Raw genomic sequence first — 23,149 nt, forward strand, 5'->3', positions numbered from 1 at the left:
TTTGAAATTTTTATTATTTTAAAATGCCATAATTTTTAGAAATTTTTATATTTTAATGAAGTCAGTATCTCTTAGTTAAGTTGATAATTTGATATAAAAAATTAAATAATAAATAACTACTTAGAAAAATTAATATATTAAGAAAGTCTAATTGTTGAATCTCATATGAATTTGTGATATAGATAATATGTCCTTATAAGGATTTTAGATGGTTCTCTCCTTTGTGTTAGTTTTTGCAATGAGTTACACCTGAACTAAATTTAATAATGACATCAGAGTTTTCCACCGATATTAGACTTTCTATAAATATGTCATATTTCAGTATAGTCCGAGCCTGCTTTCGGCACTTCTCTCCCTATGTTTTCATTAAGCTATTTTTAATATTTTTCATGACATACCTTTTTTTATAAATATAATAAGATTTCATAAATATTTTAATTGAATATAAGTGAAATTAGCTTTATATTATTTCTTTTATGCTTGTCCTTTATTTACTATTTATTTTTTCTTCGAAAATAGATGTTTGATTCATTTTTTAAATCTAGAGAGAGGCTCGTTATCTCTAGAAAACCTCTCATTTTCCTTTTTTTAATATTTTCTCTTAATCTCTCCTTTTTGTTTTTCACTTTTTGATTTCTTTTGTGTGGCTATCCATAAACATGCTCTCCAACATTTACCTCATCCACCTCTTTTGTTTTTAATAAGTAAACAAGTATTTTAGTATACCAACCAACACCAAGCAAATAAAATAAAGAAAATCTAAATATAGCAACATAAACGAATATCCTAATATAGAAATACCATAAATAGGAGATGTTAGATATTTTTGTGTCTTGATTGCTCTTTTTAAAACCACCTTAGGTTCTTGTACCATTGGCCAATTCCAAACTAGAGATTTATTCAAAAGAACCTCTCTCTAAAATTTTTTTAGAGAGAGGTGCTTTTGTTTATTTTTCTCTTCTTCTTTCCTAGGAGTAAGTCTCGTCGTCTGCCACACCGTCTACTCCTTTCTATCCCGTTTGGGTAGGGAGGAGCTTTTCCTCCTTCCCGCCCAGAATGTGAGTTTTCCACTCTACTTTTGAGTGGTGTTTTAAATTTTTTTCATTTTACCTTTTTGTTAATTCTTAGTTAGCAGTTGCGTGGTTGTGGTAATGGGGTTTTTTCCTTTGTCGTGCTTGATGTCCATAAGAAATAACAATAAAAAAATATTTAACACCCATCAAATTTTTGCATGGTTAAACAACCTTAGTTTGTAATTAGACTTGTTACTCTTAAAATTGATATTATAAATAAGTGTCAAATTAAGCATTGATTGTTAGTCAGAGTGAAAAGAAAAAATATATCACTATCCTTTATCATATTCCTTAATCTTCATTCTTTTCCAAATATTTTCTTTGGTATTGAAAATCAATTTTCGTCAAGCATAAAATGGTATTAAGCAAAATATGTTTTATATTTCCTGTTTAGCGATTATTATAATTTCCTTTGATCAATTTTATGTTTCTTGTGTTATCTAACTTCTTTTTTTCTTTGCTTCATATTTTATAGAATTTCTCCGCACAAAATGGGCAAGATGCATTTGCTTGCTGGGTCTAGCGGGCCTGCTATCGGTCTTTCCTTTTTCTTCTTCTTCCTTATTGCTTCCTCTGCGAAGATCCCAACAAGGTTCATGCTCATGATCTTCCTCTTTATTTCGTTTCTTCTTTGTGATTTCCATTACTACTTTTTTTTTTTTCTGGCATATGGTGACAAAGAAGAGAGAAGTAAGGTAATCAACCTCTAGCCTATCCTGAAGCTGTTCGTTTAATAAATCCAGTCAACCCTCAACAAAAATGTAACGACCCGAAAATCGGACCGCTACCGGCGCTAGGATCCAGATCGACTTAAGGTCGCCGGGACCCGTAGCAAGCCTAACATACATCCTGTACATCTGGTATAATCCCATACATGATCAAACATAAGCATAAACTGGAAACATAAAACTGTAAACTTTTTCTTTCTTTCAAACACCAAGCTTAACCTGTGCATGCACAACTCAGAATCATAAACCCCCAACCCTAGAGTTCTCATCATCTACTCTCGTGGGGCAACATACATTAAGCTTAGCTTTTCCTGTCTCATAATAAAACATACATAAGGACCATGTACAAAGGGATTAACCACACTTCTAGGGCAAGGCACAACTCTAACTATTACATTACATAATAACATTTTACATCATAACATATTACATTTCGATACATATCTCTACTTTACATCATGTCCACTACTAAACTATTACATAAACTTGACCATGGACATAACCTGCTGATCTCCTGACTATCTCTGACCCTGCAAACCTGGGGTTAGGGGAGAGGGGTGAGCTAAAAAGCCCAGTGAGCAGAACTAAAGAGAAAAACAGTTTATTATATCATATGCTTTCATGACATGCATCACATCACAACAATACACATCAAGGATGAATTCGTCACCATTAGCCCTCTCCATCTAGATCTCATCTCATAACAAATCCAGCAATGCTCTATGCCAGGGGCGATACGGCCACGCCTGGGCTTCACATAACTCTATGCTAGGGGCGATACGGCCACACCTGGTCTTCCTTACTCTATGCCAGGGGCGATACGGCCACGCCTGGTCTTTCATCTCATATCATGCCATACATGTCATATCGTGTCATATTATGTCATATCACATCATACTAAGGGCTAATGGATCATCCAATATTCATCCACATCATCATACATCGTATTATGCAATGCAACATATTCGTGATCTCTAATGCAACAACCTATTACATAGCATGGTATTCATGATGCATGAACATGCTTTGATCATTCAATTCTTTAATATTAAAAGAGTTATGTTCTACTCACCTTGACTAGCTCTGGACCGACTCGGAAGCAGCTAGCACTGCTAAACACCTTGGTTCCTCGGGTCCGATCCTACATAGGTGGACTCCAGTGAGGTGCCAAACATACTCTAAACAATACATAAACAACTCCCCAAAAATCCCTAAAACATCACCAAAAACATCATAGAAAACACCCACGAAGGGGCTGGACAGGGCACTTTCGGCGGCCGAAGGTCCCTTCCAGAGACGAAAGTCATGCAGGTTCGGGGGCACTTTCGGTGGCCGAACCCTCTCTCCAGAGACGAAAGTCAGGCACTTTCGGCGGCCGAACATTACCTTCGGCGGCCGAAAGTCTGCTCCAGCTCCGAAACACAACTTTCGGGGGTAAGGTTTGGCGGCCAATCCATGCATCTATAGGTAGGTTCGGCGGCCGAAACCACCTTCGGCGGCCGAACCTGAGTTCTTCCAGAACTCAGCCCTTGTGCATACCAGCCTCCCAACCTCTCAAAATAAGCCTCCAACCTCTTAAAACATGCCTAAACTTCTCAAAACCAAGCATAGACCCTAGTCATGCATAAAGGAGCTTAACAACTAGATTAAACTCCAAAAACAACATCAAAAGCATACATAGGTAGCTTATGACCCACATAGGCCAAAACCACCAAAACATCCCACAATCTCACTTGCTCTTTCCCAATCATGCATACACTCTCCCACATGCATAAACTAGCTCAACCACATCACATAAACATACATTGGGCATAAAACCCACATGAACCCTAACATGCATATCTACCCATACTCAACCATCAAAACATCTTCAAACTTGCTTAAAACTTCTTTAAATCATAAAGAAAAGCATAGATCTACACTTACCTCTTGAAGATCGAGGGTTGGTGCGACCCAAAGTTTGAGATATGGAGGACCCAAGCCCTTGAAGTCTCCAAGCTCTCCAAACCTTGACCCAAGCTTTAAAACTCTTCAAAACAACCATGTAGCTTATAAAACGTGAAGGATTTGAAGAAAAAGCATGAAAATGACTAGAGGAGGACATGAACACACCTGAGCTCGAGAATGGGGAGAAAACTCGCCCATTTTCGGTCTAAGGGCCTTTTATAGGTGGCCTGGTCGACTACCTTCGGCAGCCTAACGTGCCTCCTAAACTCATGCATGTTCGGCGGCCGAACTTGAGGTTCGGCGGCCGAACCTGATTTCTGCCCTCACACTTTTGGAAGCCTAAAGCACTCCCGAAACAGCCCCATGTTCGGCGGCCGAACTTGACTTTCGGCGGCCGAACCTGGCAATTGCCTCCTTAGCCTACTCTTTTCAAAACTCAATCCCTTTTTCATTTAAAACCATAAAATCATATGAAAACATTTAGAAAACACATTTTAACCCTCTAGAAGACTCTGGCATTCCCAGAATTCCAGATTCCAACGGAGATTCCGCCGTGAAGTCGGGATTCCGATGCCGGGATCTAGCCGGGTATTACATTCTTCCCCCCTTTAAGAACATTTGTCCTCGAATGTTCAAACGAACATGCCTTCTCAGAACATAGCATCAAGCATACATAAACAAGCAAGCAAACAAGCAAGCAAAACCTAAAATCTCTCTCCAAAGAGAGACACGGATACTAGCTGGAGTACGAACCTCCGAGTCTCCTAGGCATACTTTTCCCATTAAATGGTGATTCCAAGGCTTTCACCATCAGGATTCCGTGTTCCCCAACTTCCTGACTTGTGTGTCTATGATCCGCACTAACTGCTCAACATAGGTGGGATTCCCTGCGGTCTCCACCTCTGGTTCTTCAGAACCTCACTCGGATCTGACACGAATTTTCATAACCTGGGAACATGGAAACCGAATGGATTTCCTCCATTGGAGTAGGTAAATCTAACTCGTAGGGTTCATTCCCGATCCTTTACAGGATCTCGAAGGGTCCGATGTATCTAAGAGCTAATTTACCTTTCTGCCCATAACGAATCACCCCCCTCTTTAGGAGACACCTCCAGTAAACCTCAGCTTTCTCGAAAACCTCAACGTGCTTCCACTGCGCCACTCTAATAAGCTCTTCTCTCTTTGAAACTCTACAAGCCTCTAGCGGGCAACTTCATAACTCTCCTGCTGACTCTCAGCAGTTCTGATTCCTCTTTTTCTGACTATGCAGCTCTTACTCCTTTTCTCTGCCTCTGATTTTCCTCCCTTGACTCAAGATGTATTGCAAGCTCTTTCGATCTGTAAGGATCTGTCCTCATACCTTATACAAGTACCGCCTCCACATCTTGAGTGCAGAGATTACCCTCGCCATCTCTAGATCAAGTGTAAGATGATTCGACTCATGCTTCTTTAGCTACCTAGAAGCATAAGCAATCATCCTGCCACTTCTCACTTACACACAATCTAGTCCCACACGGGATGCATCACAGGACACTGTGACATCTTCATTATTGGCGGACAGAACCACCACTGGTGCTGACATCAACACTTCCTTCGGCTCTTCAAAGCCCTTTTCACACTGAGTAGACCACACAACCCTCTGATTCTTCTTGATCCATCTGGCCGTAGGAGCGGCAACTCTAAAGAAGTTCTATATGAACCTCTAGTAGGTAACCTGCCCAACCCGAAAGGCTCTTGATCTATATCACTACAATGGGCCTGGGCTAGTCAGTTACAACTTCAACTCTCTCGGGTCTACCACACTTTTCCTTTTTTCGACATATCATGACCCAAGAAAGATATGCTCCTTGACCGGGACTCACATTGGGAGAACTGGGCATCCAAGCCATGTTCTCTCAGGATCTGCAATCCTGATTTCAGATAATGGGCATTCTCTTCTGCATTTCTGGGACTCACCGAGGTACCGTCAATGAAGACAATAACGGAGTGATCCAGAAACCAACTAAAACTCTGCTTATGAGGTCCGTGAATGCTGTAGGAGCGTTCATTAACCCGAACAACATTCCCAGAAGCTCATAGTGCCCATATCTGATTTTAAATACTGCTCTCTGTACATCTTATTCCTTGATCTTAACTGATGGTACCTGGACTTCAGATCTATCTTGGAAAGGCAACCAGCTCCTGCTAGCTGGTTTAAAATAGATCGTCGAGCCAAGGTAACAAATACTCATTCTGTTTAGTGACTTTGTTCACGACTTGCAGTCGATACAAGGTCCTAGGGATCCATCATTTATTCTCATAACAACTCTGGAACACCCCAAGGCGAAGTGCTCAGTCGGATGAAAACCCTTAACCACCTACTCTTGCAGCATGCTCTTCCTACTACTTTAATTCTGCAGGTGCCATCCTGTAGGGAGGGGTAGAGACGGGTCTGGTCTCTATCATCACTTTCATTTCAAATTCTATCTCCCCAACAGATGGTACACCTAGCAGCTCGTCTGGGGAAACATCTAAGGACTCACCACTGGTACTGAGGCGGACTCCCTGACAATCTCTCCTGGCCAACCTATGAGCCTGCAGGGTTGATAACGAACCTCTAGGTATCCCTACTCCGTCCCCTTCTAAGGACTACCTCTGATCCATCCTGACCTTTGCACCTGACTACCTTGTCTCTGCAGACTCAGGTAGCACCACTAGTAGAAGAACCAATCCAACCCTAGAATGACGTCAAACAGTCAAATCTAAAACCGCTAGGCCAGCTGGAAGGCATCTACTCACACAAACTCTGGACTATACCGGCAGACTGACTCTGCCACTGATGGATCACTCTTGGGTCCACTGACCCAAAGGGAATACCCTGACCCATAAGCTATCAACCCAACCTATCTACGGCTCTCGAAACCACAAGGAAAGAGAAACACATCAGGGTTCATAAAAGCATACACATCAAACATAAGAGAGTGAGATTACCTGTCACCATCATGTCCGATGTGTTAGCTTCTTGCTGCGTCATGGAGAAGATCTGAGCTGGAACTGATGGACCTTCACCTAGGGAACCTGCTGAAGAAGGGGCCGCACCCCTTCCTCTGCCTCGACCACTACTCTGAAACATGGCTGGAGCTGATGGCTGTGCCATACTGCCTGGAGTTGTCTGATGGGACGGTGCCATAAAAGCTGCCTTAGGATACTCCCGAGCTATGTGTCCCTCCTGGCCGCATCTGTAACATGTTGTAGTCCCAAACCGACAGACTCCCTTGTGCGGCCTACCGCACCTTGCACACTCTGCAACCTCTGTGCCTGAGCTCGAGCCTCCTCCTAATCCCAGACCAGACTTTATTCGATTCCAAAACTTATTCTTCTTTGACCTTCTGAGACCTCTGTCTCCCTTCTTACTTTTTGTGACATCCTCGCCCAGAGAGGAGAGATTAGCATCACTCGTCCCCGGGATTTGGAGACCCAAAGACTGTGCCACAGACTGCTTAACTGTTCCTTGGATGATGGCACTAGCCTCCATTCTTCGTGCCATATCCACTATGGCATGGAAGCTCTCCCTTTCTGCTGATTGAACCAACGAGGAATACCTGGAGTGAAGCTTCATAACATATCTCCTAGACTTCTTTAGGTCTGTGTCAAGACCTTGTCCTGCAAACGACAACAGCTCCAGGAACCTGTCTGTAAACTCATCTACACTCATCTCTTCCGTCTGCCTTAGCTGCTCAAACTCAATCATCTTCAGTTCTCTGGAACTACCTGGAAAAGCCCATCCTGCAAACTCATCTGCAAACTGTTCCCAGGATAAGCTTTCCAACCTTGGGTCCACATAGTTTTTGAACCATTCCCTTGCCTTCTTACATTTCAATGTGAACCCTGCCATCTGAATGGCTCTACTGTCACTTGCTCCCAACTCATCAGTTATCGTCTTCACCGTTCTGAGGTATTCAAAAGGGTCATCACCTGTTTCAAACTTGGGGGCATCCAACTTTAGGTAGTCCGTCATCTTTACCTTACCCCCAACTGATGAGCTAGGTTTGGGTGTTTGGGCATCAGGGACAAATGGCTCTGCTGGTGGAGGAGGAGGTGCAGCATTCCCTGGGTTAGGGTTTGCTGGACCTGGATAAAAGGGTGAGGGTGGAAATATGGGGTACTGTGGGTATGGTGGGAAAAAAGGAGGGTAGGGCATAAAGGTGGGGTATGGGTTATAGCTAGAGAAATCTGACGTGCTTCCCATCGGATACCCTGGCCCCTGAGGATAGGGTGTAAACTGTGGTGGAACAAAACCCGAGGCCTGAGTGCCTCCTTGGGATTCTCCCATATCCTCTTCTGACATACTCATGCCCAAACTACTATCTCTTCTCTGGTTATCCTCCTCTGTTCCCATCACATCCGCTGACATACCACCATGAACTGATCTCCTCCGGCTTGCATCAAAAGACCTTTTAGGGTCCCTTGATGTACCTTCTCTGCTTGTTCTACAAGATCTTGCCCTCTGCAGAGCAGGGGGATGGGCAACCATGCCCTCATTCTCTGGCGGAGCTCCAGTCAATCTTACGGATCGACGAGTTCCTCTCATCTTGACTTCTGAAAGCATAACATACCACATAAACATTAGCATCATACGGTTCATGTGGAAACACATGAACCCACCTCGCATACATTACATACATAGCATAACATTAATGCACATGCATATCATCATGGCATTTCACATCATCATACAAGACATGACTCCACATCCTATCCTAGTGGACATGATCTCTCCTATTGTGCTTGCCCTTCTATAACCTCTATGAGCCCGACACACTATAGGTCCGACCATGTGAACCTAGGGCTCTGATACCATTCTGTAACGATCCGAAAATCGGACCGCTACCGGCGCTAGGATCCAGATCGACTTAAGGTCGCCGGGACCCGTAGCAAGCCTAACATACATCCTGTACATCTGGTATAATCCCATACATGATCAAACATAAGCATAAACTGGAAACATAAAACTGTAAACTTTTTCTTTCTTTCAAACACCAAGCTTAACCTGTGCATGCACAACTCAGAATCATAAACCCCCAACACTAGAGTTCTCATCATCTACTCTCGTGGGGCAACATATATTAAGCTTGGCTTTTCCTGTCTCATAATAAAACATACATAAGGACCATGTACAAAGGGATTAACCACACTTCTAGGGCAAGGCACAACTCTAACTATTACATTACATAATAACATTTTACATCATAACATATTACATTTCGATACATATCTCTACTTTACATTATGTCCACTACTAAACTCTTACATAAACTTGACCATGGACATAACCTGCTGATCTCCTGACTATCTTTGACCCTGCAAACCTGGGGTTAGGGGAGAGGGGTCAGCTAAAAATCCCAGTGAGCAGAACTAAAGAGAAAAACAGTTTATTATATCATATGCTTTCATGACATGCATCACATCACAACAATACACATCAAGGATGAATTCGTCACCATTAGCCCTCTCCATCTAGATCTCATCTCATAACAAATCCAACAATGCTCTATGCCAGGGGCGATACGACCATGCCTGGGCTTCACATAACTCTATGTCAGGGGCGATACGGCCACACCTGGTCTTCCTTACTCTATGCCAGGGGCGATACGGCCACACCTGGTCTTCCTTACTCTATGCCAGGGGCGATACGGCCACGCCTGGTCTTTTATCTAATATCATGCCATACATGTCATATCGTGTCATATTATGTCATATCACATCATACTGAGGGCTAATGGATCATCCAATATTCATCCACATCACCATACATCGTATTATGCAATGCAACATATTCGTGATTTCTAATGCAACAACCTATTACATAGCATGGTATTCATGATGCATGAACATGCTTTGATCATTCAATTCTTTAATATTAAAAGAGTTATGTTCTACTCACCTTGACTAGCTTTGGACCGACTCGGAAGCAGCTAGCACTGCTAAACACCTTGATTCCTCGGGTCCGATCCTACATAGGTGGACTCCAGTGAGGTGCCAAACATACTCTAAACAATACATAAACAACTCCCCAAAAACCCCCTAAAACATCACCAAAAACATCATAGAAAACACCCACGAAGGGGCTGGACAGGGCACTTTCGGCGGCACTTTCGGCGGCCGAAGGTCCCTTCCAGAGACGAAAGTCATGCAGGTTCGGGGGCACTTTCGGCGGCCGAACCCTCTCTCCAGAGACGAAAGTCAGGCACTTTTGGCGGCCGAACATTACCTTCGGCGGCCGAAAGTCTGCTCCAGCTCCGAAACACAACTTTCGGGGGCAAGGTTTGGCGACCAATCCATGCATCTATAGGCAGGTTCGGCGGCCGAAACCACCTTCGGCGGCCGAACCTGAGTTCTTCCAGAACTCAGCCCTTGTGCATACCAGCCTCCCAACCTCTCAAAACAAGCCTCCAACCTCTTAAAACATGCCTAAACTTCTCAAAACCAAGCATAGACCCTAGTCATGCATAAAGGAGCTTAACAACTAGATTAAACTCCAAAAACAACATCAAAAGTATACATAGGTAGCTTATGACCCACATAGGCCAAAACCACCAAAACATCCCACAATCTCACTTGCTCTTTCCCAATCATGCATACACTCTCCCACATGCATAAACTAGCTCAACCACATCACATAAACATACATTGGGCATAAAACCCACATAAACCCTAACATGCATATCTACCCATACTCAACCATCAAAACATCTTCAAACTTGCTTAAAACTTCTTTAAATCATAAAGAAAAGCATAGATCTACACTTACCTCTTGAAGATCGAGGGTTGGTGCGACCCAAAGTTTGAGATATGGAGGACCCAAGCCCTTGAAGTCTCCAAGCTCTCCAAACCTTGACCCAAGCTTTAAAACTCTTCAAAACAACCATGTAGCTTATAAAACGTGAAGCATTTGAAGAAAAAGCATGAAAATGACTAGAGGAGGACATGAACACACCTGAGCTCGAGAATGGGGAGAAAACTCGCCCATTTTTGGTCTGAGGGCCTTTTATAGGTGGCCTGGTCGACTACCTTCGGCAGCCTAACGTGCCTCCTAAACTCATGCATGTTCGGCGGCCGAACCTGGTTTCTGCCCTCACACTTTCGGAAGCCTAAAGCACTCCCGAAACAGCCCCATGTTCGGCGGCTGAACTTGACTTTCGGCGGCTGAACCTGGCAATTGCCTCCTTAGCCTACTCTTTTCAAAACTCAATCCCTTTTTCATTTAAAACCATAAAATCATATGAAAACATTTAGAAAACACATTTTAACCCTCTAGAAGACTCTGGCATTCCCAGAATTCCAGATTCCAACGGAGATTCCGCCGTGAAGTCGGGATTCCGATGCCGGGATCTAGCCGGGTATTACAAAAAAGGAGAGGTAATTAATTATGGGAATACGGATTCAAAAGATTTATAAGACATAAATAAATAGATTTCATCACGAAACAATAGATGGACCCACTTTGTATTTTTTGGGTATACGTGGACCGGATCGACCTAAGTATTAATAGCTTCATTTTAATTTCTCATTATTGGATTAATATATTGATAGTGCAAAGTGTTTTGATTAAATGTAAAATAATTGAAAGAAAATTGTGTTAGAAATCAAAGAAAATATTATAGGGAAATAATAAATGCTAATTAATTTCTTAGGAATTTATAAAATTGAAACATCTTATTATTGTGTACCTTTATTTATTATTTTATTCATTCATATTGTGGAATGATACGAGCAGGTGGATGATAAATACCAGTACGCTTGTGAGAACAAAGACAACAAGGTGCATGGGTGGATATCAAATGACCCACCAGTTGGATTTTGGATGATCACACCTAATAATGAATTTCGCGATGCTGGCCCCGTCAAGCAAGACCTAACCTCTCATGTGGGGCCTATTGTTCTCAATGTAAGTATGTGATATTTGAAAATTTTCACTACTTGATAACAATTTATGAGTAGAACGCCTCAATATGTTTACATTGAGAGGTTCATTTCCCTTCAAAATGCTTTTTTATCACCAATATATTTTAATTATAATTCAGTTATTTTTATTTAGATGTTTGGTAGTGTTCATTATGCTGGGAAGGACTTAAATACAGAGTATCGAAATGGAGAGCCATGGAAGAAAGTTTTTGGCCCTGTTTACGTCTATCTTAATTCTATTCCGCCTTCTGAAAATCCCAAAGCCCTTTGGGAAGATGCTAAAAGACAAGTACATATCTATTTGTTTATTCATTCTTTTTGTTCATAAGAATTTTGGATGCAATTTTGAGTACTCATCCTTGTTGTTGATTATTAGATGTCAACTGAAGTTAAAAGCTGGCCATATAATTTTCCTCGATCTGAAGATTTCCCTTCTTCTGATCAACGGGGAAATGTCATAGGTCAATTAGTAGTTCGTGACCCGTACATCAATGAAAAATTGATTGATGCAAGTTTAGCTTATGCGGGATTAGCAGCACCAGGTGCTGTGGGCTCATGGCAAACAGAAGTAAAGGTTAGAAATTCCAACAAATTTGAAATTTCATTTTCAAATTATCTAGCGACATGAGGAATTTCTTGGCTAAACATTGCTATGGTTTTTCAATTTACTTATAGGGTTACCAATTTTGGACTCAAGCTGACAAGAAAGGAAGTTTCTCAATTAAAAATATCAGAGCTGGGAAATATAGTTTATATGCATTTGTTCCTGGTTTTCTTGGAGATTACGAGTATAATGTTGATGTCATTATTCAACCAGGTATTTATAGCTTATAGTAGTTTTATAAATGGTTAAACTAATTTTCTTTAATTACTTGATGAAATTATGTACATGTTGAACTACAGGATCTAAGATCAAATTGGGTGTACTTACATATGATCCTCCAAGAAATGGTCCAACTCTTTGGAAAATTGGCATTCCTGATCGTACTGCTTCTGAATTCTATGTACCAGACGCAAACCCAACACTCGTCAACAAATTGTATATTGATAGCCCAGCAAACAAGTTAGCTCCCTTCCACATTGCTGCATGCCTTTTTTTTTTTTCATCCAAAGTTAATATCATACATCATTTTTTATTATTGCTTTTTCCTGTACAGATTTAGACAATATGGATTGTGGGAAAGATATACTGATCTATACCCTAAGAATGATCTCATATATACCGTTGGTGTTAGTAATTATGCTAAAGATTGGTTCTTCGCCCATGTTAACAGGTACTTATTAACATCTATTTTATTTTCTCTCAATCTTTAATTTACTTGAAGTATAATAATAATAATAAGGAAAAGGTACAAAAATGTACCATGTGGTTTCATCGGGTTTTTACTTCAGACTCTGTAGTTTATTTTAGGATATGTGATTCAATTTTGTATCAAAATAGTACCTCATAATATCCTGTCAGTTACAAACAATGATAATTTCTAAACTCTACACTATTATAAAATTTATATCACAGTGTACTATTATGACACAAAATTAAATCACAGATCTTGAAGTAAACCTTATACCCTAAAATGAAAAACTAATGAAACTACAAGATACTTTTTCATATTTTTCTCTAATAATAATTATATTGAGATTGGTTATTCAAATTGCAGAAAAGTTGGAAATACGGCATATAAGGCAACTACATGGTAGATCATATTTGACCTTAAAGTGTAATGCAAAGTGGAAGTTACACTTTGTAAATAGCCTTGGCATCAGCTACTAATTCTGAACTTCAGGTATACCATTCGCTTTTTACTTAGCAATTTCATTATTCTTATAACTTAAACTTAATAATGAAAAATCTATCATGCATGCAAAAGGTGAGGTTCAACAATGCCAATGCCAAATGACCTCTTTTCACAACAAGGCTAATGGGCAAGGATAATGCTATTGCAAGATACGAAATTCATGGTTTATATTGGTTCTATAGCATTCAAGTACCAGCTTCTCAACTTCTCCAATGAAAAAATACAATTTATCTTACTTAGACTAGAAATGGAAGCCCTTTTAGTGGTATTATGTATGATTATATTCGTTTAGAAGCACCGACAAAAGCTTAATGGTGGGTGGTAAAACTTTGATTTTGTAAATGTTTACATATATATATATATATATATATGGATAGTAACATTTAATAAGATTTTGAGTTTTTTATCTTCGTCTTTTGTTGTTCATTTAATAAAAATATTTTGAATTGATTATTTATCAAAAGAATAGCATTATTGAAAAACTTCATAACAAAATAATGGTCAATAAGTATCCATGAAAATGAAGAAAAAATAAAGTCAACCACACTACAATGGAAAAAATAACTTGGAATATGTCTTAACTGCTGTTAGTAAAGCAAACTCATGACAGAGTTTGATGACATACATATTTTTCTTAATTAATTTATTTATTTCTAAGAAGTAATAAATTTTTATGTACATATATAATAAAGGCCAAATGCATAATTTATTCTCTCATCTTTTATAAAAAGTCATTTTACCCACTCAACTTTATTTTTATCTTATCTACTCCTTTAACTTTTAAAATTTAAATAATTTAATCTCTATAGAGTGAGAGAATGTACATATCACCCCTTCAACTTTTAATTATTGAATAACTTAATCTCTCTAATATAGTAGCTTGTGAATATCACATGCCAGTTGTAGAAATTAAGTTATTTCACCATTTGAATGTTCAAGGAGTAAATAGAAGAAAAATTAAAGTTGAGGAGAATAAAATGATTTTTTATCAAAGGGTGAGAGGCAAATTATGCATTTTGCCTATAATAAAAAAGGTCACTTACATTCATAAATAGCCATATTATATCTAGGAAAAATTACTTTTTAGTGCCTGAGGTTTAATGTAATTAACACTTCTGTTCTTCTATTTTGGCGACCCAACACTTAAGTCTCTCACTTTCTTTTCCGTCCAAATTCATAGTCCTTCTGTCTAAAATAGCTGTTTGGAATACGTGAATTGACAAAATTGGCTCTCAGTAAAAGTCCCTCTATTTCAAAATCACGAAACCCAAACTCAATTCACTGTAGATTCTTCTTCTTCTTCTTTCTCATATTATTTCTCCAACACTCCATCTATTCAAAATCACAAAACCAAAACCCAATACCTCTTCACTGTAGATTCTTCTTCTTCCCACTTCTTCTTTCTCATAATAGGATGCTTTGATTCTTGATTGGATCAGCTGTTGAGTTTTGGGCTAATGATGTTAATGTTTTTAGGGATTCCAAATGCGGGAGAGGATAAGAAATTCCTGGGGAGGATCCTATGGTGGCTTCTGCTTATGCTATTAAGTATGTCAAGGGTTTTCAAGGTGGGAATTGGAAGATTTGTCGTGGTGGTGCTGATTAGGGAAGTGGTGGTGGTGGTGCTGATCGGGAAAGTATGTCAAAGGTTTTCAAGGTGGGAATTTTAATCTACTTCATAATTTTTAGGAAATTTATGAGAAAATCAATAAAGTTAAAAGGAAATTGAGAAAATATGTGGGAGAAGAAAGATTGAAAAGAGAAAAAAAAAAAAGGAGAATCATGTAAAAGGAAATAGAGAAGGAAATAGAGAAGATATGAAAGAGAAGGAAGATGGAGGGTTAAGGGCATTTTTGGAAAAAATTCTCACCTCTCACCTTTGACTCTTTGACTAAACGGCTATTTTGGATAGAAGGACTATGAATTTGGAAGAGAAAGGGAGGGACTTAAGTATTGGGTCGCTAAAATAGAGGGACATAAGTGTTAATTACATTAAACCTCAGAGACTAAAAAGTAATTTTTTCTTATATCTATAATAATATTTGTCGCCATATATAGGTGAGTTTAGAAATTTCAAGAACTAAATATGCAAGTTTTGAAATATAAGAGACTAAGTTATATATATTTTTTTCTAAATCACGTAGGTTATATTGTAATTTATCTTTTTCAATTATGATACAAAATTAAATCACAGATCTTAAAGTAAACCATATACCCTAAAATGAAAAACTAATAAAACTACAAGATACTTTTTTATATTTTTCTCTAATAATAATTATATTGAGATTGGTTATTCAAATTGTAGAAAGGTTGGAAATATGCCATATAAGGCAACTACATGGCATATCATATTTGAACTTAAAAGTGTAATGCAAAGTGGAAGTTATACTTTGCAAATAGCCTTGCATCAGCTACTAATTCTGAACTTCAGGTATACCATTCGCTTTTTTACTTAGCAATTTCATTATTCTTATATCTTAAACTTAATAATGAAAAATCTATCATGCATGCAAAAGGTGAGGTTCAACAATGCCAATGCCAAACCACCTCTTTTCACAATAAGGCTAATAGGCAAGGATAATGCTATTGCAAGATACGGAATTCACGGTTTATATTGGTTCTATAGCATTCAATTACCAGTTTCTCAACTTCTCCAAGGAAAGAATATAATTTATCTTACTCAGACTAGAAATGGAAGCCCTTTTAGTGGTATTATGTATGATTATATTCGTTTAGAAGCACCAACAAAAGCTTAATGATGGGGTAAAACTGTAACGACCCCAAAATGGACCGTCACCGGCGCTAGGATTCAGGTCGGCTTAAGGCCGCCAGAACCCGTAGCAAGCCTGCTATACTCTCTGTGTACCTGTAAAACTCATACATGATCATACATTTTCTGTGAAAATAAAAACTCTTTTCTGAACCAAGGCTTAACCTGTGCATGCACTATCTCTGTACTCTGTACTCTGTACTCTATACTCTGTACTCTATACTCTGTACTCTGTACTCTGTACCCCTGACTAGAGCTTGCTCTAGATGGGTTAACTCATACCTGTTAAGCCTGGTTTTTCGCATACAGTAACACATATATACATATACAGATCATGTACATAACAAACATCACTAAGTCAAGCACATTTCTAACTTTATACACAACTATTACATCTCTTTAATATTACATGTCCACTCTAAGCTATTACAAATCTCTTTACTCTTTCTGTACTCTGTGGATCTCCTCTGTATACTGTATACTGAACCTGCAAAACTGGAGCAAACTGCTCCCAGGATAAGCTTTCTACCCTCGGGTCCACATACTGGTTGAACCATTCCCTTGCCTTCTCACATTTCAATGTGACCCCTGCCATTTGAATGGCTCTACTCTCACTGGCTCCCAATTCGTCAGTTATCATCTTGACCATTCTGAGATACTCAAAAGGGTCATCACCAGTCTCAAATTTGGGAACATCCAACCGCAAATAGTCTGTCATCTGCACCATACTTCCTTCAGGTGAACTAGGCTTGGGTGTTTGGACAACTGGGGCTACTGGTTCGACTGGTGGTGGAGGAGGTGCAACTTGCCCTGGGTTAAGGGTTGCTGTATTTGGATAACCAAAAAAGGGTGGAAACATGGTATACTGTGGATATGGCGGTGGATATAGCGGGTAAAAGGAAGGATAGGGCAGTAAGGTGGGATATAGGTTATACCTAGGAAACTCCAATGTACCACTCATCAGGTACTCTGCCCCCCACGGGTAGGGTGGATACTGAGGTGGAACAACTCTCGAGGCCTGAGTGCCTCCTTGGGACTCACCCATATCTCCTCCTAACCTACTCCTGCCAAAGCTACCATCTCTGCTCTGCTCATCCTCCTCTACTTCTCTCATAAACCCTGACATACCACTCTGAACGACTCCCCTTCTCCTCTCATCAACAGACCGTCTAGGGTCCCTTGATGTACCTTCTCTGCTTAAGCTATCTGATGTTGCCCTTTGCAGAACGGGGAGATGGGCATCCATGTCCTCATTTTCCGGCGGAGCTCCAGTCAATCTAGCAGATCGACGAGTTCCTCTCATCCTGCCTCTGAAAAACACAACATCACACAAAACTATCATCAAATGATCCATGTGAGAACACATGAATCCTCAGCACATTTCATCGCAATCATGCACATGCATCTCATCATGGCATTCCATATCAGCATGCAAGACAGGACTCCACATCCTATCCTAGTGGACATGATTTTACTTATTGTGCTTACCCTCCTATACAAGACTACACCTCTTTCCGATGTGGAAATAGCTCTAGTCCTGGAGCATCTTTGCTCACCACATCGTACTCTTGAGGCCCTCTGCTCTGATACCAATCTGTAACAGCCCGGAAACGGTACCCCTATGTAACGGCTCGAACCATCACTGGCACTAGGATCCAGATCGGCTTAAGGCTGCCGGGACCCGTAGTAAGCCGACTATACTCTCTGTGTACCTGATTAATCCCATACATGATAAAAAATACTCAACAATCCTGTAAAACTCTCCAGGCTTAACTACTGCTACTCAGATATGCCAATCTGAAATGGCCCTCAGGGCCTATACCAGTGACTACTATCTGCTGTGGGTCAAGGGATTGAAACCCTTTTAATCTGTAACACAATCCACTGGTATCTCATCAAAGCCATACATTAAGCCTGATACACACATTTCTCATCAAGAAACGTAAAACAGGATTCATGTATAAAGGGATAAATCATACATCATACTAAGGCAAAGACACTAGGGTAAAGCACAATTCTATCCATGATCTGATAGTACATATCTATACATTACATTACAACTAATACATTAATTACATCATGTCCACTATGCTATTACAAACATACATTCATGCATATCTTTCTTTCTTCGTGTTGACTCTGACTTTCCATAGCTATCTCGGAACCTGCAAAACTGGGGTTAAGGGAGTGGGATGAGCTCTAGAGCCCAGTGAGGAGGAACAAGAAAACAATTCATTAATTACATGTTCTCATGAAATGCATCACATCACAAACATATCATCTCACGGATGAATTTGTCACCAATAGCCCTCAACTACATGTCATAATGTCCCACTGTGCCAGGGAGACTGTGTCATCACCTGGTCTACTCTTATCTCTGATCTGCTATACTGTCTGTCTCACTCATAGTACCAGGAGCGACCTGGACTATCCAGGAGCGACCTGGTATGGCTATCTCATGCCATAACTCTGTATCTGATCTCTATTAAGGGCTAAGGATCATCCAACATTCATCCACAGGAACAATATCTTATGCAATGCATCATATTCGTGAATTCTAATGCAACACAACCTAATACATAACATGGCATTTTATGATGCATGGAGCATGCTAGAAACGTGTCATTTCTCAAGGTAAACTAGTAAGTTTCGTTCCACTCACCTGTAGCCGAGCAGTGGCTAACTCTGGGCTACCTCTAACTCTTAACTCTGAAACAGCTACTACTGCTAAACACCTCGGTTCCTCGGGTCCAAACCTACAATGGAGGACGCAAATGAGGTACCAAACATACTCTATGTAACTGCTAAACAACGCCCCAAAACCCCTCTCGAACACCTCAAAACATGCATGCAAAACAAGCAAAGGAAGGCTGGGCAGGGCACCTTCGGCAGCACCTTCGGCGGCCGAATGTCTCCTCCAGAGACGAAAGTCGGGCATGTTCGGCGGCCGAATCCTCCTTCGGCTGCCGAACCTGAGTTCATCCAGAACTCAGCTTCGTGCACAAGGACGCCTTCCAGTCCCTCCAATCCTTCCCAACATGCATCCAACCTCTCTCACTCATCCATATCTCAACACAACAAGCATATAGGAGCTTAAGACAACTTACACTCCAACAAACAAACTCATCAAACAAACATAAAGCATAAAGGGTCCATAAACCCTAATATGCACAACTCATGCATAACTTCATTTTCCCTTCACAACAATCATGTAAAACAGTATAAAAACCAAGGATCTCCACTTACCTCTTGAAGAACAAAGGCTGGTGTGATCCAAACTCAAAGATCTGGAGATTCAAGCTTCAAACTTCTCCAAGCTTTCAAACTCTTCAAAAACACATAAAACTTACTTAAAACTTGTTTAACTTTGAAAGATTTGAAGAAAAACCATGAAAACAATCCAAGGAGATCAAGAACTCACCTAGGCCAGAAAGAGAGACGAAACCCTCCTCTGTTTTCTGGATTCGGTGCCCTATATAGATGAACAACCGCCTCAGCTTCGGCAGCAGAAACTACATGCGAAACCATGCAACGTTCGGCGGCCAAACATTGCCTTCGGGGGCCGAATCCAGGGCACTTTCGGCGGTCGAACTTTACCTTTGGCGGCCGAACATGGCAAAATGCCTCCTTGGCCTTTTCTCTTCAAAACGCAATCCTTTTCCATTTTAAACCGTTAAAACACGTAAAAACATTTTAGAAACCCTTTCTCTTACCCTTCTAGAAACCTCTGACATCTTCGCATTCCACCGGACGGTAGAAATTCTGATGTCTGAATCTAGCCGGGTATTACATTCTTCTCCCCTTTAAAAACATTTGTCCTCGAATGTTTAAAACACCATAAACAGACATGCACACAAGCAAGTAAGGAAAGCCTAACACCTTCCTCTGCGCAGAGACACAGATATTACTGGCGTAAACCTCCCGGGTCGTATACAACCATTACCTGACTCTGCTGACTCTTATATGCGTAATCTGTGTCCACACTCTACACTGACTACGTATCCCTTCTGGCAGTCTATAACTGATTTGCTTCTTTCATCTGACTACTGACTTTCCTTTCTCTTTGGCTCTTCTCAGCTTTATTCACACTACTCTGGTTACTCTATCCTTTGCTTCTCTTTACTCAATCCGGTCAGAGGAGTAATAACTCTACGAAGGACATGCTAGATGTCTTGCCTATAGCTTCAACTCTCTATTTACTGTAGAAATCGTATTGTGACACCTCACGATTCAAACAGACATGCCCTGAAATCGAACTTGTATGACAGAACTTGGCCTCTATGCCGTGTTCTCTTAAAATCTACAACACTCAGTAGATCATGGGCATGCTTCTCTATTTTTTTGAACTATTCTACACTTTTGCTGGACACTCTGATCTTTCTCTTTCTCTTTATCTTTACTATACTGGCTTTTTCTTTCACTCTCTCTCTACCTCTTCCACTATAGTTCCCAACTCTTAGATCTATCGTGGAGGATAATCAGCTCCTATTAGCTGTCTCCACAGATCATTAATCCTGCGTGGGAACACCTATCCTTGGTAGTGACCTTGTGCAACTGTTCACAGTTGTGACAAAGTCTCAAGGTTTCATCCTTCGTTTCTCACAACAACACTGGAACATTCCAAGATGTAGTACTAAGTCGGATAAAATCCTTATCTACCAGGTTTGCAACTGCTTTCATATCTCTCTTAATCTTGGAACTGCTTTTCTAGCTCTTACAACTTTTTCAACTCTTACATTTTACAGGTACCATTTCAAAGGAAGAGGTGAAGATGAGTCTAATCTCCATCCTCACGTAACTTCCAGACTCTATATTGTTTTACCAATGGTAACCCTGTTAGCTAGTCTGGGATAACATCTAAAACTCTTTCTCTCTTTCTGATTATGGGCACTGAGGTTGGTTCCCTGACCTGACTAGTATGCTCTCGAACAAGAGCAAGAAACCCTTGACTACCTTTCCTAAAGAAGGGCTGATATGAAACTTCTGGGTATGCTATACTGTCCCCTCTAAGGACTGCCTCTGATCCATCTTACATTCTCTAAACTCTCCTACCTTGTCACTGTAGACACAGGTAGTACTATGAGTAGCTAGCCAATCCGCCCTAGAATGACATCACATAGTCACCTCTAGAACCATAAGGTCAGCTGGATCGCTTCTACTCACCACGAGCTCTGAACTGTACTGACTGACTGACTCTGCCTCAGATGGATCACTCTTGGGTCCACTAAAACCTACACATCTGAACACCCTCAAGTGACCATGTCTGACGTCACCGTGTTCGATGTGTTAGCCTCCTACTGAGTCAGGATGAAGATTCAAGCTAAAGCTAACGAATCTTCCCTCGGGAACCTACCAAAGAAAAGGAGAACTCTCTCCTCCTGCCTCAACCACTGTCCTGTAACATGGCTAGAGCTACGGGTTGAGCCACACTACTAGAAGTCATCTGCTGGGACTGTGCCAATCAGGGCTGCAGTAGGACACTCACACAACATGAGTCCTTCCTGCTCGCATCTATACATGCCGTAGTCCCATACCAACAGACTACTTTTGTGTAAACTCCACGCCTCACGTATTCAGAACTCTCTGAACCGGAGCTCAATCGTCACCTAATCCCAGACTAAACTGAACTCTCTTCCTGAACTTATCTGGACTTTACAGTTATTCTATTCTGTTCTTCTCTGCTCTATTCTACCTCACTTACTTTTCTCTTCCTCTTATTCTGATCGATTTCACTTACTCTTATCTTACTTACTCTTTTATGTGTTCTTTTCTTCTTCGTCTATTTCTTACTCTATGTTCTGCATTATCTCTTATATTTACGATACTCAGAGATGTGAGATCACTCTCCCTATACCTGGATTTATACAATCCATGGCTATAGCTCTCGAGCTCTTTCGGCTCCCTAACCTTTAACTACTCACTCGTCTCTGAACCTTTATCTCTGAACATTGAACTCTATTACACTTTACTATTCTCACATCAACTGATATTCTACTCGGCCATAAAACATACACATCAGAACACTCAAAAGTGAATTTACCTGGCACCACTGTGTTCGGTGTGTCTGTCTCTGGCTGAACCTGGGTGAAAATCTGAACCGGAACTGACGGACCGTCACTTAAGGTACCTACTGCAGAAGGGACTACCCCTCTTTCTCTACCTCCGCCCTGCACCGAGGTTGGAGCTTCTGGTGGACTTATATTGTCTGAGGATGTCTGCGGGAACTGTGCTGATACGGTCATAGTGGAACACTCTCGTGCCATGTGCCCCTCCTGTCCGCACCTAAAACATGCTGTTGTCCCAACCCGACAGACTCCTTTGTGCCTCCTACCGCACCTCGTACAGCTAGAACTATTCCAACCAGAACTCGAGCCCTCGCTACAACCCATACTAAACTTTACCCTATTCCAGAACTCTCTTTTCTTTGACCCTTTCAGGCCTCTAACTTTCTTTTGATTCTTTGTTGCAGCCTCACTCAAAGGGAAACGATCACTATTCTCTGGGTAATTTTCTACACTCATGTTTTCTGTCTGCCCTAGCTGTGCAAATTTACTCTCCTTACGCTCCCTTGAGCTATCTGGAAAAACCCATCCTATCTGTTTAATACCATGAGTTATGCATGTGCCTTATTGATATGTGATGTTTATGTGCTAAAGTGCTATCTTCTGTGTTGTTTTCCAGAGAGTAAAGATGAGAGGAACTCGTCGATCAACTCGATTGACTGGAGTCCCACTAGATAGTGAGAGACCAACTGCTCATCCTCCTGCATTGCCAAGGGCAAGGTCTCAGAGATCTAGCAGGGAAGGTACGTCAATAGACCCTAGAAGGTCTGTAGATGAAAGCAGAAGAGGTACAGCGAGAGGAGAAAGATCAGAGGAAAGGAGGGAGGCT

The 23,149-nt window shown here is 40.7% G+C and overlaps 1 protein-coding gene across 1 annotated transcript; it reads left to right on the forward strand.

Moving 5' to 3' along the window:
* Positions 1 to 1,564: 1,564 nt before the first annotated feature.
* Positions 1,565 to 19,355, forward strand: LOC110611539 (probable rhamnogalacturonate lyase B). The gene is given in 13 exon segments (XM_021751928.2): positions 1,565 to 1,610; positions 1,769 to 1,815; positions 4,476 to 4,493; positions 11,502 to 11,675; positions 11,826 to 11,981; positions 12,069 to 12,266; positions 12,368 to 12,509; positions 12,596 to 12,755; positions 12,850 to 12,966; positions 15,794 to 15,885; positions 15,888 to 15,919; positions 16,005 to 16,230; positions 19,267 to 19,355. Coding segments are annotated over 13 exon segments (1,497 nt in total).
* Positions 19,356 to 23,149: the final 3,794 nt, after the last annotated feature.

The sequence above is a fragment of the Manihot esculenta genome, chromosome 3 (genome assembly GCF_001659605.2).
Source record: "Manihot esculenta cultivar AM560-2 chromosome 3, M.esculenta_v8, whole genome shotgun sequence".
In the NCBI taxonomy this organism is placed as follows: Eukaryota; Viridiplantae; Streptophyta; class Magnoliopsida; order Malpighiales; family Euphorbiaceae; genus Manihot; species Manihot esculenta.